This window comes from Cavia porcellus, unplaced genomic scaffold, assembly GCF_034190915.1.
Source record: "Cavia porcellus strain 051 isolate PalLab524CR breed Dunkin Hartley unplaced genomic scaffold, mCavPor4.1 scaffold_23, whole genome shotgun sequence".
Classification (NCBI taxonomy): domain Eukaryota; kingdom Metazoa; phylum Chordata; class Mammalia; order Rodentia; family Caviidae; genus Cavia; species Cavia porcellus.
In genome coordinates this window covers 37,362,513-37,378,628 of record NW_026947506.1, presented here as the reverse complement: position 1 = coordinate 37,378,628, position 16,116 = coordinate 37,362,513, and the positions used below count along the sequence as shown (strand labels likewise).

General features: G+C 46.6%; 1 protein-coding gene across 3 annotated transcripts in view; it reads left to right on the top strand.

The window, feature by feature from the left end:
* The window catches only part of Smurf1 (SMAD specific E3 ubiquitin protein ligase 1), a 114,766-nt gene extending 100,280 nt beyond the window's left edge, over positions 1 to 14,486 (top strand). For 2 of the 3 annotated variants that reach the window (XM_003469885.5, XM_013152711.3), the window contains 7 exons: positions 3,345 to 3,459; positions 4,567 to 4,745; positions 5,708 to 5,845; positions 6,546 to 6,666; positions 7,704 to 7,905; positions 9,643 to 9,727; positions 11,350 to 14,486. In XM_003469885.5, coding sequence (XP_003469933.2) covers positions 3,345 to 3,459; positions 4,567 to 4,745; positions 5,708 to 5,845; positions 6,546 to 6,666; positions 7,704 to 7,905; positions 9,643 to 9,727; positions 11,350 to 11,449 — 940 coding nt within the window. In that variant the 3' untranslated portion in view covers positions 11,450 to 14,486. The remainder of the gene's footprint in view (positions 1 to 3,344; positions 3,460 to 4,566; positions 4,746 to 5,707; positions 5,846 to 6,545; positions 6,667 to 7,703; positions 7,906 to 9,642; positions 9,728 to 11,349) is intronic. The other variant, XM_013152712.3, reaches the window with a different exon arrangement.
* Positions 14,487 to 16,116: the final 1,630 nt, after the last annotated feature.

Here is a 16,116-nt window from a genome sequence, read left to right as displayed (position 1 = left end):
TGAACCTGCAACACAAAAGACTTGCTCTTGAAGCAGACAGGTGGCCTGGCCTTTCCCATTGTGGGATCTCTAGCCAGGAAGGAGAGAGGATATATAAATTACATTTGTATCTAAGAAATTGTGTAAAATACAGTTTTGCAATTTTGATCAAAATAATTTCAGCAAATAATTTAAAAATAGAGTAGATTGCTAAATTGCCTAGTCTGGGCTCAAACTTGTGATTCTTCTGCCTCAGCCTTCCAGAGTGCTGTGATTAGAAGCATGTGCCCCCATGCCTGGCCGCATTGACTCTCCTGACATCCCTTTCCCTGAACCTTTCTGACCTGTGGCTCCTTCATGGCGCCTTTGTCCTCAAGTGCTTGTCTAGTCCTTCTGCCCAATGATTGTCGGAAGCCAGCACTGGCCTGAGCCACAGTTCCTGTGGGTCCCGAGTACCCTCTTTCTTGGATTAGTCCTTTTGTAACAGGTTGTGTTATGTGATTTTTCCTCTTTTTGCCTGTGTCTCCTAACTGACATAAATTGCCTCAATGAGTAGGCAGTTTATTTCGCTCACACCCATAGCTTCTTGGACAGCACCTTGTACACAGTGAGGGCTCATCTTCATATTGTCTGCCAAAGGAAGGTTTTTCCTGCTATTTCCTCTCCATGTCTTTCTTTGGTCTTTCTGAAATTCCTGTGACTCAAATATTGGATACTCTGTCTGTTTGCCTGTCTGTCTGTCTCTCTCTCTCTTACTTTCCCCTCTCTTTTTCCCCCCTCCCGTTTTCTATAAGATTTTCAGTGTTTCAAAAAAAAATTTTAGTTTTGTATCATAAATCACCATAACAAACTCATTTATTGAATTCCATTGTAGTAAAATATAAAATGAAAGAACAGCTGGGTGGGCATATGTCTGTAATCTCAGCACTCTGGTAGACCCTGTGTTTAAAAACAACAGTGAAAGAACTAAGGTAAACTAATGTGTCTATTACGTGATTGTATCTTCTCACAGGAGAGTGCTCCTGTAATTTGTATGTCCCTGTAAGGAATTGTATTTATTCACTAACCTTCAGCACTACTAAGTCAGCTGGGCATGGTAGCATACACCTGGGTGTCTGAGGCAAGAAGATCACAAGTTCATTCTCAGCCCAGGCAACTCAGTGAGACTCTGACTCAAAAAAATAAAAAGGGTTAAGAACCTAGCACAGTGTGGGACTCTGGTTCAATCTCTAATGCTGGTTCAATCTCTAGTACTGCACAAAACAAAACTACCAGATCATATGGTCCTAGGAATACGATAGTCAAACAACACATTCTCTTCTGGTAGACCCTCCTACCTCAGGCAGTAGACTTGCCAGTCTGATGAGCTCAGATACTAATCAAAGAATTATGCAAAGTAAATTTAAACCCACAACTCCAGTAGGTGCTACAGAGGAGCATGGTCCTCTGACAATTAGTTATAGTAGTGGCCCAGTCTTGGGAAGTCAAGGTAAGAGAGCCTTATACCTCTGCCATATTTTGGTTAGACCATTTTAGTCTAATCAATCTTGGTGTATTTTCCAATATTCTTAGATCTTAAATCACTTTTATTTTGCTTATCCTCCTACTTTGGTTACTTTTCGCATTGCTAAGACAAACTATTCAACAGCTGAACTTAAAGGAGGGAAGGTTTGTTTGTTTGTTTATTTATTTTTGGTCTTTTTGAGACAGGGTTTCACTGTGCAGTTCAGCCTGGCTTTGAACTCACTTTGTAGCCTAGTCTGGCCTCAACCTCGCAGCAATTCATCTGCCTCAGCCTCTCAAGTGCTGGGATTATAGGTATGCACCATCACACCTAGCTGGAAAGGTTTATTTTGGCTAACAGTTTGTAGAGATTTCAGTCCATGACTGGTGGGCTCTAAGGCAGGGTGGTGTGGCAGTAGGACATTGCAGAGGAGAAACAGAGCAGGCAGGAGGCAGTGCAGAAGCAGCCCTAGCGTCAGCCAGCCTTCTTTCTGTCCCTTTTATTCCATCCAGGCTACCCACTCTTTGGAGATGCCACCCACACCCAGCATAGGGCACCCTTAATTCCAGCATCACATCTTAGAACCAGCCAGCTCTGAAAAACCCCACCTTTGAGTGCATGAGGTTTTGAGGGACATCTAGATACAAGCCATAACATCTCCCGTTATGTTCATTGCTGTTTAACAGAGTAGGAAATTCCAGAATAAAACCTGATGCTACTGTTCCTGTCCTGAGTTGTACATATTTTGAAGAAGTTTTGAGTAAGAGGATGGAAGGCTCACCAAAGCAGTTTGCCAGGAACCTCCGACCCCACCCCAGACAAGCACACAGATGAATCATACTATTTCTATCTGACGTGCTTCCTTTTTGTTTGGCTGATTTTGATTTAGAAGTTTTTAAGGAAATAATAAAAATGATGCAAACAATAAAGAAATTCATAAAATCATACATCTGGTATCTCCTCCAGAGGTATAAACTCTTAGAATTAATATTTTAAAATTTTAAACTAGTTTTATTTTTATTTGCTTTTGTTCTGTGGTGCTGGGAACTGAACCATGGATTTTCATGCTAAGCTACATCCTCCGCTGTTTTTAGTTTATTTTAGATAGGGATCTTGCTAAGATGTCCCAGTGTGGGCTTCACGTTCAGATTCTCCTGCTTAGTATTCTCCTGCTGAGATTCCAAGCATGCCCCACCATGCCTGACTTAAACTAGTTTTTTTAAATGACAGAAGTGATAAATGTGTATAATAAAAAATAAAGAACTGAGCAGAAAACTACAAAGAGCAAAAGTGATTGTTAAGCAGTCCTCCTCTGCTTCTCTAGAATTTGAAATATATTCTTTATAATGAAACATTTTATTTTAGAAAATTTTAAAACCAGAAATAAATGAAAGTAACCCAGAATTCTAATAGTGAAGTTGCCTGCTGTTCAAGAGGAGGCACTTTTGTTGGTTACTGTCACCTCATCCACAGGTTTTGGCTCATCCTGAGGTTTTGGACTTTGCCAGGTTTTGAGGCAACCTCAGGTGAGAGGCAACAGGACTAGCAAATGATCTTCAGAGAATGCAGGTCATTTGTCAGTTTTCGTTAACTGCAGGGTTGTTGGGGCCATGGTCACTTTATGGGGAGGGGTGATAGCTGGCTGTTCACAAGCGGTTCTAGATGCTGTCTGGACTCTGCGTTTCACCTGGTTGTTGGCCCCCTCTGTATGCATCATGCTCTCCAGGGCAGGTGTCCTGTCTGTTCACTCCTTTCCTGTCGTATGTCTTTGGCCTCCTAAGGCAACAGCAAAATGGTCCTTCTGTGAAGATCTAGACACAGAACTCTTAGCACATGTGACCTTTGTTGTTGTTGTTCCTAGGGAGTGGCTGTATTTGTTATGCCATGAAATGTTGAATCCATATTATGGACTCTTCCAGTACTCCACAGACAACATTTACATGTTGCAAATCAACCCAGATTCTTCAATTAACCCTGTAAGTATGTATAAGGTTTAGCTGGGGAGTTTTCAAGGTACATTTCCAGTGTCACTCTGGGGTTTTGGTTTATTTGTTGTAGATATAGAGACCACAGAAAGCACAGTCCTGGAAAGCAAACCCCAGGAGGTGGTGTTTCCAGCAGAGTAAGGAAAGTGGAGCTGCCCATCTCCTGCGTCCCTGCCATCTGAGGGAACGTGGTCTGGTGGCTGTGCTTGTTGAGTTTCATTCTGAGAAGTGGATTACAGAGCCTAGTCTCCTGCTGTGCATATTGCCATCACCAGCCTTTGTAGCCACACAAGCTGACATTTTTGCGTACACACTGTTTGAGACACAGGTGTGTGACGGGGCCATGAGTCCTGTGGGGTCACATCCTTTGGAAGCTCAGTCACAAGGCCACCAAGGTGGGAGCATTCAGATGTGGAAAAGCCTTCAGTTAATGTGGAAGTGAAGTTTTTACAGATTTTCCAAGCTGGTTGTAATGTAAACCTGGAAGTTGAAATGTGAGGTTTCCTAGTTAAAGATGGGAACGGCCCAGCCCTGGTTTTAGAATGGTTCTGTTACTCTTCTCTTACTGTTTTGGTGGTGCTGGGGTAGAACCCAAGGCCTCATGAGTTGCTTGGCAAGTGCTTTGCCACAGAGCTGCACTCCAGCATCCTTTTACTTTTCACTCGGCTCATTCATACTCCCTCTGTGTTCCAGTATCAGAGTGGGAACCTAGCAGAGAGGCAAGGATTGTCCGTGGCTCTTTCCTTTTGGATAGAGTGGGAAGGAAAGGCAGAGTTTGTGCACAGGACCTTGTGCTTGGCTTGTTTCTTAGCAGTCATCAGGTTGAAATTCTCAGTTTCTAAAAAAGGGTCTCTGTGTTTTCATTTTGTCCTGGGACCCCTGGAAATTATCTGGCAATTCTGAGGAAGAAGTGTGAGGCGTGAACATGTAAAACATCTTGCTAATCCACATGAAAGACGTGCTCTAAATTTCTGTTCCCTAAGCAACCTTATTTCATTAGGCCAATAGCGTAACCTGTAAGCAACTGAGTCAGTGCTGCAGCTCACAGGACACCCCGCCGGAAGCCAGTGAACTAATGTTCTCTGCTGCCCTCTACAGGACCATCTGTCTTACTTCCACTTCGTGGGTCGGATCATGGGTCTGGCTGTGTTCCACGGACACTACATAAATGGAGGCTTCACGGTTCCCTTCTACAAGCAGTTACTGGGGAAGCCCATCCAGCTGTCTGACCTTGAGTCCGTGGACCCTGAACTGCATAAGAGCCTGGTGTGGATCCTGTAAGTATCAGCTCGTGTTCAGCTACCTGAAGACTCTTACATGCTCAGAGCATGGCTGAGTCAGTGTGTGTGCGTGTGTCTGTGTGTGTTCTGAGGAAGGAAACTGGGGGGGAAAAAGGAAACTATTACATTATGAGAAAACACCGATTTAACTAAATTGTTAAATTGACTTAGCCTTCTTATGGCATTTGGTCATTTTCTCCTCATGGGCTAGTTTCTTCTGTTGTTTCCTTGAATTATTATGGTCTGGTTACAAGTGTCAATAGCCGTCCCAGCCTGGGGTTTGTGGTGGGGGTCGGGGGGAGGCATGGGCAGGGAAGGTACCTCACAGTGTCTCTCATTAATCTGTAGAGGAACCAAGAAAGTATCCGAACAAATGAGTCTGTAGTCCCTTTGTCGTGAACACTGTCTTGAGAGCAGTGGACAGGCACTGCTGTGGAACTGAGACAGGGCCTCCAGTGCCTCTTCGGGTTTTGTTTTTCCGCTTTTTTGTTCTTGGGTTTACATGGTCCATTTGGAAGTTCTCAAGCCAGGAGTCCGGGTTGCCTCCTATTAAGAAACAGAGCAGGTTAAAGAGCCAGAGTTGCCTTCTAAGTGCTTTTGTGTGGGAACAGGTTTGTTTGAAAAGGCTGCCTTGAAAGAGGAGAGCACTATGTTCCCAGTGTGGCGTCCTTTCACCCAGCCACCTCTTCTCTCCCTTCTCACCCAGACTCAGGGCAAAAAGCAGTTAGGTCTTGTGTGTCATAAAATGAGAGCATGGTGGAGCAACGTGGGCCTCCCTGTGTGCGGGAAAGCCCGGAGTCGGGCTGCGGGAGCTCCAGCTGTGCCCTCCGGCTCGTTCAGCACCCGCGCTGCAGCCCTGCCTGGCTCCTGTTCGCAGAGCTCTCGCCTTTGTTTTTTTCTGCTGGGCTGTGTGGTGGCACATGTGTTAATGGGCACATGTCTCTTGTCTTCTTTGGCAGAGAGAATGACATTACTCCCGTGCTGGATCACACATTCTGCGTTGAACACAACGCATTTGGAAGGATTCTTCAGCATGAGCTGAAACCCAATGGCAGAAATGTGCCTGTCACTGAGGAGAATAAGAAGGAATATGTCCGGTAACATCTAGGGCGTGCTGTGGGTGGCCTGGGTGCAGTTGGGTTCCTGTTCAGATTGGCATGAGGCTCACCATCCATAACAGCACTTGTGACTGGAATCATGTCAACAGAAGCAGCTTTTAAGAGTCAGGCTTGGCATCTGCCTGGGGTGCAGGGCTGACAGAACCCAAGCCAGACAGCACTCCACATGGTCACCTGATTCTGGGGCGGTGGGGTGAGCCCAGGAAGAGCGGCAGGCTCAAAGGCTTTGTGCTGCCAGTCCCCAGCAATCCTCTCCGGGATCGAGGGTCTGCCGCTTGCTTGAGGTAGACCAGTGTAGGGAACCAGTCACTTGCATTGAAGATTCAGAAATGTGGGCACGTGTGCACTTAGATGCATGCACAGTCCACACACTGTGCTTTATTTTTCTTCCAAATGTACTGTTACATTATAGCACTTGGCCTAGCAGACCAAGTTAAATCCTACTGCTGGTTTTAATAAAAATTCAAACTATATAAGGAACATACTGGGGGGGTTTGTCTCCCACCTCATTTTTAATTTACTATTAACAGTGGGGAGTTGCCAGTGGGGTTTGTGTCTGTCTGTCCGTCTTAGTGGATCGGGGACTGGCTGCACTGTGGAACCCAAGCCTGCTACTGGAGGCAGATAGTGTCTCTGTGCCTGTTTGGTATTGTTTCCAACATGCAGCCTTTTCTTTCAGCTTGTATGTAAACTGGAGGTTTATGAGAGGAATTGAAGCCCAGTTCTTAGCGCTTCAGAAAGGGTTTAATGAACTCATCCCTCAGCATTTACTGAAGCCTTTTGACCAGAAGGAGCTAGAGGTAGGTCCTCGGCACTAGGCCACCAGTGTTACATGAAGCTCAGCTGTTTCCCAGAAGGGCATAGTTGGGGCTTGGGCAGAGAGGGGAGCTGAGGGTGCCTGTGCTGCTTGTCACCTGGTAAGGGGTCCCTTGGCAGCAGGAAATCTGAATAATTCTAGGAAATTACTTCAAGGGTTTGTGCCTTAATTTTTAGGATCTCTAGACTGGAGATGCCACAGCCCTCACCACAGACCACAGACCAAAGATCTTTGTGTGTATACTAAAGTCCTGCTTGCTTATTTTGGCTACTAATAGACTGAGAACCAAGTGTTACAGTCTTCTCTGATCATGGGCTTGGGTATAGGGCTGTTGGTTTTAACCTGGTGCCCACAGGCCCATCCACGTCTTCGGGTTGTCTCATAGAAACCTCAAGCCCAGAGCACCTGAGTAGGAGGTAGGTGTAAAGTGACCCCACCCCAGTACTAGGGATCGAACTCAGGGCCTTTGCATGAGCTATATCTCCAGCTCTGTTACAGAGACAGGGTTAAGTAGCCCAGCCTAGACTTGAACTTTTGATCCATCCCCCTCAGCCTTTCAGAGTTCTGGGGTTACAAGTGAGTGCCACCACACCGAATTGAGCTTTTAAACAAGTAGGAAAACATGTTCCATGTACCCAGGGTCTGCATAACTGGCTGTGGTCTTGTCCCTTCACATGTGTGCTCCTTGTGTGTCCTAGAGGAATGCCATGGTTACAGTTAGCTCTGTTCAGTCTTGCGGGTTGGTCTTTGGATATTTGCCCCTCAGCACTGCACAGCAGAAGCAAGCTTTGGTTCCAAGGTGGTGCTGTCAATAACTGTGCACTTGGAGCCCAACACCACCTGAGAAAGACTGAAAATAGGTTTTGGGCTCCTGTCCATGCAGCTCCTTCCTGTCTAAGCATCTGTCAGGCAGATTTGGGCAAAACTATTTCCTGGCTTTGGGCATTGAATCTTTTAATTGCTGTGTATCACACAGTGGCTTCTGCCTTTTGGCACTAACCTCCTGCTGTGCCTTCTCAGTTAATAATAGGTGGCCTGGACAAGATTGATCTGAATGACTGGAAATCCAACACACGGCTGAAGCACTGTGTGGCAGACAGCAACATCGTCAGGTGGTTCTGGCAGGCAGTAGAAACCTTCGACGAGGAGAGGAGAGCCAGGCTCCTGCAGTTTGTCACCGGCTCCACACGAGTCCCCCTCCAAGGATTCAAGGCTCTACAAGGTGCCTGACGTGGTGGCAGAGCTAGTCCCCAAGCTGTGCTCCATCGCGTGTGTACTGACCAGACTGTGGTGGGAAGGGCCCAGTGTTTGGTTATGGTTGAGATGTCCACTAGAAAACAGTGCGGCCACTAATTCTCTTACAGTGGAAGCTCAGCACTGTGGAGCTGCAAGCCAGATGGGTTGGCAGATCCCCACTGAGCACCGTGTCACCACAGTGGAGCCACTCCAGGGCATGTGGTTCCCATTCCTCACCACTTTTTGTTCAAAAAGCATGGATGCTTAGTCTGGCAGGGGCCACTAAGGTGTCTGGGAAGGCCCTGGTGTTCTGTGTCTGCAGAGGACCCAGGATTCCACTCCAGGGAGAAAATGAAAGGAGCCACCTATAGCCACTGTGGCCACAGCCTACAGCTATAGATTTGGTGCAAATACAGAATATTCACTAGGGCTTTTGAGAATACCCAAGGAAAGGCACCGTGGTGGTGTCTGCCTGTAGAGTTCTGCAGGGCCCAGTGCCAGGGTAGAGGGTTCCAGCCTGAGCACTTTGGGTCTCTGCTCACTCAACATGGTGGCCACACTGCCTCCTTTCCCTAACACCTACAGAGAGAGCTGAGCAGGCTTTCTACCCCCACTGCATGGATCAACAAACCAAGACTCACTGAGGTCCTAGGATTTATTTTTTCTCTAAGAAAACAAAGAGGAGGTAAGCAAAGGGTAGAATTGCGATGATACTGTGACCCCAGACTTGGATTTCCTGTGTCATGATGAGTCGCACAACAGGCCTTCCTGCAAAGTTCCCTACTGCTGTCAGGATCTTCATATCCTCTCTAATGGAATGGAAGCGGGCTCAGTGTCCCCATTGTATGTAACAGGAGCGGGCAGCCCAGACATGAGCTCAGGTGTGATCTGGGGCCATGACAAGCTCCTTGTTCAGGACACAGTGCCTGCTGCTATGAGGAGAATGTGCATTACTGCTCGCTGCAGTGATGTAGACTGGGCACCAGCGCTGGCCAGACTCAGGAGAAGGACCCAGGAGAGAGTAGAGCTGCTCAGGCTCCCACTGTGGCTGAGGGGACCACACCCTCCTCCCAGGGTACCCTCTTCCCTCCCTGAAGGTGGTGAACTGTTGCTGTCCTCACTATGGCCCCAATATTGCTGCTCTAGGTACTGCCAGCTGTTGCTCTGCTGGAAGGAGCCAGTGAACACACAGGAGCAAATGCCACCAAAACGGAGCCCAGTGGCCTCTATAGTTATGTCCAAAAGAACATCAGTTTGGGGCTGGGGATTTAGCTCAGCGGCATAAGCACCTGCCTTTCAAGCAGGCGGTCGTGAGTTCGATTCCCGGTACCGATAAAAATGAAAAAGACAAAAAAAAAAAAAAAAGAACATCAGTTTGCAGGCTCGTGTCATAGGTAGGGTTGGCCGTTTTTGTGGCAGCAGCTGTGGCCAGTGCTGGCCGGCATGGTGCCACTTGAGGCTGAGTCAGGAAAAACCCGAGGAAGGATCCAGGAGTTGATAAGGTCTCTATCCGAGTGGTGGCTACAGAGATTTCACCCTCAGACACCCTTGCAGCTGCTCAGTCAGGGTTAGGTGGGAACCTTCTCAGAAGTCTATTCTGCCTGAGTCCTTGGAAATGTTGCATTTCTTTACTGGGTGCAGCTGGGCCACCCCCTAGCAGGGTACTGTGCCTGGTGTTGGGCTCTGCCTCTGAGGTGCATTGACTAGAATGTTGTCTTGCAAGGTTCTACAGGCGCGGCAGGGCCCCGGCTCTTCACCATCCACCTGATAGATGCAAACACAGACAACCTACCCAAGGCCCATACCTGGTAAGAGCTGCTGGGGGGTGGCACTGGTCCGTCTTGTTGTTCCAGCTGTTTTCTTTGTAGGACTGTTTTATCTATGCAGGGCCTCAGATAATGCTAGCAAGAGCATTTGGGTCAATGGGACATTTGCGTGAGGGTTGTCAAGAGACTTATAAAATTGATCTGTTGTAAGGCATGTAATTGATCAGTGCTGGTATTCTGGTGACAGCATGTGGCCACTACTGCACAAGCCCATGTCTCCCTCCTTTTCGGCCTCTTATGAGTCTGTATGCATGTGTGCACCTTCAGAAGGCAAAACTTAAATTTGGATTTATTGGTCTTCACTTTAATGTTTCTGGGTCCCCATTTTCCTTCTTGAAACTGGTTATGAGATGGCCTGTTTTGAAAAATATTTAGCTTTAAAAATATAGACACTGGGGCTGGGGATTTAGCTCAGCGGCATAGGCGCCTGCCTTGCAGGCAGGCAGTCGTGAGTTCGATCCCTGGTACCGATAAAAAGGAAAAAGACAAAAAAAAAAAAAAAAATATATATATATATATATAAATATAGAGAGAGAGAGAGAGACACTAGTTTAAAGGCCTTAGTCCAGGCATATACTTTGTGTCAGGACCACTGGTTTCTCCTTCAGGAGACATCCCCAAGTTGCTACGATGTACACCCTTTAGGGATGGGCCTGGAGCAAGTTACTGACTGTTCTAACTAGGTTTAACAATCCTGAGTATTCTAACTAGGCTAACGCAGCTATTCTCAAGACTCTTGGGCCACCAGAAAGCCCTGCCTGGATGTGGTAGTATCGTCTGTTTGCAGGAACCTGTTATGGTGACACACGATGATGCCTTCCTCAGAAGGCTTCTGTCCTCTAATAGTTCAGTACTGACATAGGAGATAGAAAAATGCCCTCTGACATTGAAGTACCAGTAAAAAAGGGTGCCACTGCATTAAACCCAATGACTTAGTGATAAAGCTATCCCTAATGGTTGAGCCCCAGAAGTTCACAGGCCCCTGTGTTCTCTGGGTCACAATTCTGTGTTGAGATGGTAGCTTCCTAAACGATGTCTTTTACTTGGATAAATCCTGCAAATGAGTTTCCCATGGAAGTATCGAGTCAGAAGTTTGACATTCATTTCATCTTTCGGGGATTTGGCACTAGGTATAATGTGTTTTTGCAGGGAGTTTTCCAGACTGCCCTATTTGAGGTTCAGATAAAATCCCAAAGGAACGGACAAGGCAGCAAGGACTTGGCTGATGGCCAGTCTAGATTCTGGGGGTCAGCAAAGGGGTATTCCTGGGAAGGAAAAGTAATTCTTCCCAAAGACAAAAAATAAATTATAAGCTTTGTCTTCATAAACAGTTTAAGTAGTAATTTAGTTATAGTTTGGTTTTGAAGGTCTCAAGATTTATTTTGCAGTGGGTTGACTGAAAAAGCTTTGCCTTAGAAGCAGAGTAAAACACCGAGGTGGAGAACTCACTATCTCTGAGAACCCTTTCCCTGCGGCCCCAAATCAGGCAATGAGATTTCGTGCTTCCACATTTGCTGCTAGCTTATCTCCTGCCTTGCCGTGCCTGGTAGGCAGCCCAAGCACTTACCCCAGCAGTCACTCCCGATTCCTTTGTCCTTTTCCAGCTTTAACCGGATCGACATCCCACCTTATGAATCCTATGAGAAGCTCTACGAGAAGCTGCTGACTGCAGTGGAGGAAACTTGTGGCTTTGCTGTGGAGTGAAGAGCAGCTCAAAGCAGCAGAATCTCACTCATGACCACCAGACCAAAAGCATATAGCTTCTGTGTGCCTCCCACAAAGCTGGCTGAGGCCCGGAATTCCAGAAAACCTGAGGGAAAAGGCTTTTCTCCCTCCTTCCTTGGCAGAAGGAGGGGGCAGGGGACTTTAGTAGGTGGCTTCCACCCATCTATCCTCCTTTATTATAGTTCTCCCACCTCCTCCATCACCCATCCAATAAAACGCAGCCAGTTTCTGCCCTTGGCCCCAGTCACACATGGCGGAAGAGGCTTACTGCCCTGTGCTCTTTAAGGGAGCTTGTACCACAGTTAGGGGTGAGCTGGGCCCTGCGGGTTTGCACGGTCAGTGTACTGGCCATCCCCTCTCATGTAGCCTCGGCACACCTTTCCAAACTCAGCACCTGCTGGTTATTTTACCAGAGCTCAAATTCCAAGTCTTACATCCTACAGCCTGTTCTTAGTGGCAGATTAATTTCTAACTGAAAAATGACTACATAGTGTATGCTTATTGGAATTGTGCCACAGCAGGAAGCTTGAGTCAAAATGTGTTTCCTCTTTGTAAGGTAAAGGAATTGGAGCAGCTTTCATTGGAGGCCTAGGGTATTTCTTTTCAGAGTATCCGGGCTGAAAAAAACACTTGTTTTGCACAGAGAAAAACTATCGTTCCTTTGCTGCATCCTCTATCCAGTTTGAAATTCTTTCTAGTGAAAATACATTATGGAGCTAAGCAAAGAACAGACCAAAACCAGCCTCAGATTTAACCAGTCGGTCCTTGCCAATTCCAGTGCCCTGTTGTACAGAGGAGCACCGACTGTGTCTCTAGAAGTGTTAACGAACTTGGATGTGGCAGTTGTTAAGAGCTAAACTAACCAGTTTTGCTACTAGCTGAAAAGAGTGGGATAGTGGCCCTGCTGACCAGTTCCACCTGAGTTAGTGCTGTACACAAACAGGGTATGGATAAAAGCAGTGACACAGGGTGGACAACTCCACATGGACTCAGTTGGCCCCTTCGCCTTGGTGGCAGTGGTGACTTTAGCAGTTCAAGTCACTTACCCAAATATCTCCATAGGCCGAGCAAGTCCAGAGCCAGCCAACTCTGCGTTTCTAACACCATTTCCAGTTTGCACAAAAGTTCTGGCAGTGTTTTATTTCCAGAATGGCTTGGTTTGGAAGATGGTAGCACCAACAAACTTTTTGGTATGGTGTTGCTGCTGTTTTAGTTTGGGGTGGGGACAAGTACAGGGTAATTCATTAGCAAGACATTTCACTGCTGTTGAAGTTTGAGTTCCATGTGAGCTCCTGCTGTGGTCTGAGATGGATCAGGAAGAGCCTTTGATGACTTTCATCTGTTGTTTTTGTTACTTTGACTGAGACCTACGGTGGAGGATTACTTACCCCTGTGCACCTGGCTGCAGCTCTTGTGCTTGGAAGCAGTCTGTTGGGTGGTGTGGGGTACACTCACCTGAGACCCTGATCCAGGTTCGTCCAGCTCAGCAGCCACTAGTCCCAGGGTCTGTGGTGACACTCTGGACTGCTGATGTGCTGGGGCGGAAGGGACCATGTGGCAGGAGAATTGAGTCCATTTGAACGTCCGGGCCAGTGTGCGGCCTTAGTCTCTTTCAATTTTTTGCCTTGCCCCAGTAGGGCTTATCTGTGTCTCATTCACCTTGATGCTTTGGAGGGCGTTCTAGAAACCCATTTCCCCAGGACTCCATCCAGTTTTCCCTTACAGTCCCCTAAAGTTAGAGAAACTGAAAAGTACAGGCCCCCAGGGAGATTTGCTGTGACCAAGACCCCAGCCATGGGAGCCGGACAAGACAGCTGCAGAGGGAAGCAACCTAATTCTTCAGGTCAGAAGTACTGCCGGAGGCCAGGGATTTAGCTCAGTGGCACAAGTGCCTGCCTGGCAAGTGCAAGGTCATGAGTTCGACCCCTGGATCCAAATAAAAAATGCTGGATTTCCTGGTGGTGCCCTCCCAAACCTGTACAAGGAAGGAAACCAGGGCACCGCAGTTCAAGACTGAAGCAAGAGTGGTGCTTGTAACACCTTGACTACTACCTTCTGTGCTGGGAGGAACAGTGCCGCGGGCCTTGGCAGGGCAGCACGCTGGCCTGCATCTCTCAGGTCGGGTGTCCCTTCAGCTAAGGAGAGGCAGTGGCTTGGGCCCACCACGGCCTGTGTTGCTGACCTGCTCAGAGTTCTGTCCAGTCTGTGCAGTCCACTCAGCTTCTGCAGGCCGCTGTACTTAAGAGCTTGAACTGCTGACCATGGTTTAGGGCTTCTGGACTCCCCACTTCTGGTGAAGCTCCTGGTGGTCCATGTGTGATCTTGTTGGTCCCCCCACCCCTGCCCTGTGGTTCCTCTTCACCTAAACCCTTCAAGGGCCCAACTTCCCAGCTCGCCCTCCCAGCGGCCAACAGCCGACACTCAGGGATGTAGCAAACCACCACTCTGCGGCGTTCGGGTAGGAAAGTGAGGGCCACATGGGCAGCTCGGGGTGACACAGATAGCACTCTCCACCTCGGCAAGGAGACTCAGCCGCTCGATTGGGTTTGACCCCTAAGCTGGCTCAGCCGCGTGGTCCAAATTCAGGTTAGGTGGGTCTCAACTTGGAGATGTCAGGAACGGTCTTCTGCAGAGAACACACCCTGCCCACCTGCAGCCAGCTGTGTGCCGCACAGCAGCCTTCCTGAAACACAGTATGGATTTTTAAAGTTTGTTTATTTTTGTTTCTCAACCACTTTATAATGTATTTTTAATTTATTTTGTAATGTCTTGTTTTTAAGTATTGCTGCTATCCTTGTTATTCTTCCCACTGTTTTTATTGCTGATTTATTTTGTGAAAGATGTACACTAATGTTCCGTTTTATGTCAAAATCAAAAGTATTTAAATACTAGTTCTATTTAATGTGGTTATGGAACCAGCTGGAAACACAAAACAAACTGATTGTACAGCAGGCTGGACCCGGGAGGTCAGGTTCATTTTGTTACATATGCAATAAACTCACGACTTTACATTTTATGATGCCTGTTATCTTGCTGTGCAAATGAGATCCCAGTTCCTTACAGTTTCATAAGAAAAAGTCAATGGTCAGAAATATGGGAAGGGCTTTCCAAGGAAAAAGGGCAAAAGGAAGGTCAGAACTGTACTAAGAACCAGGAAAATGTGGTAGCTTGGTTAGAGGTGCTTTATCAAGCAAAACCTCCCTGGAGTGGGAAGCGTAGCATCTGTCGATCCCTCCTTTGCACACTGGTCGTATCTGGGGGTTTGGCCTTTTTCACGCTTCTGTGGCAAAATAGGCATAAAATTTGGTAGCATTAAAATATATCAAAGGAAGGAATCCTGCCTTGGACAGGCCACCGTGATACCAAGTCTTCCCTGGGTATCCAGCTTGCCTTGCAAAAGGTAGATGTGGAAGCTCCCACAGTTCTTCCGTTCACACACACGTGCCAATTCTTGTTTTCCAGGAGGGTGCTAGTTTGTCGTACCTTTCAGCTGCTTTGAGTAAGACTGCTATGAACACAGGTATACAGATCATCTGTTGGAACCCTTGCTGTCACATTTGCGAATGTATCTCAGAATGAAACTGCTGGGTCATCTGTGTATTTAACTTCTCGAGGCACTGCCAAATCACGTTCTCCAGCAGCTGTAACAAGGTCCTTCCTTACTCACCAGCAGTTACGAGGGTTACAATTTGTCCACATCCTCAACCACCGTTGTTTTGTTTTTGAGAGAGTCTCATTGTGCAGTTCAGGCTGGCCTCCAGCTCACTGTCACCCCTCCTGCCTTAGCCTCCCAAGGGCCGCATTATAGGCCACGTTTTCTGAAAAGCCATCCTAGGTGGTGTCAGGTAGATTTTCATTGTAATTTTAATTTGCATTACCCTGGTGATACTTACCTTCTTTTCAATGTTTGTATCTTCTTTAGGGAGGTGTCCAAGTTCCCCTCCTTTTTCCTTTGTCTGTTTTTTAATTTGGTGGGTTTTCCCTACTTGCTGTATAATGTCCTAGTATTCCTCCCTCTCAGTGGGTTATCTTTTCACTCTCTCCATATTGCACTTTGATTCACAAAAGTTCTTAATTTTGGTGAGCCGCTGTATTTTTTGCTTTTATTTGCCTGTGATTTTGGTGTCAGACTAGAAATCTATGCCAAATTCAATGTCATGAACATCTCTTCAAAATTTTAAGAATTTTATAATTAGCTCTTCATTTTAGATCTGTCATTTTGAGTTGGTTTTTATGATGTAAGTAACAGTTTTATTGTTACTTATGTGGATATCTAGTTTTCCCTGTGCCTTATGCTGAATGATCACAATGATCCCCCATTGAATCATGATGCACTTGTTGAAAATCAATTGACCTAATATGTAAGAATTCATTTCCTGTTGCTTTATTTCATGGCATGGTCTGTGTGTCTATCCTTATGCCAATACCTTTCTGTTTTAATTGCTATGCTTTGTATTAGTTTTAGAAACAAGGCAACTTGACTCCTGCAACTTTTTTTTTTAAAGACTACTTTGGTTTTTTGGGGGCCCACTGAAATTCCTTATGAAAATTGGATTTTCCATTCCTGTGAAAAAGGCTGTTGGAATGTTGATAGGGATTGTGGCATTACCTCTTAAGATCATTTTGAGCAGTATCTGACATCTCTT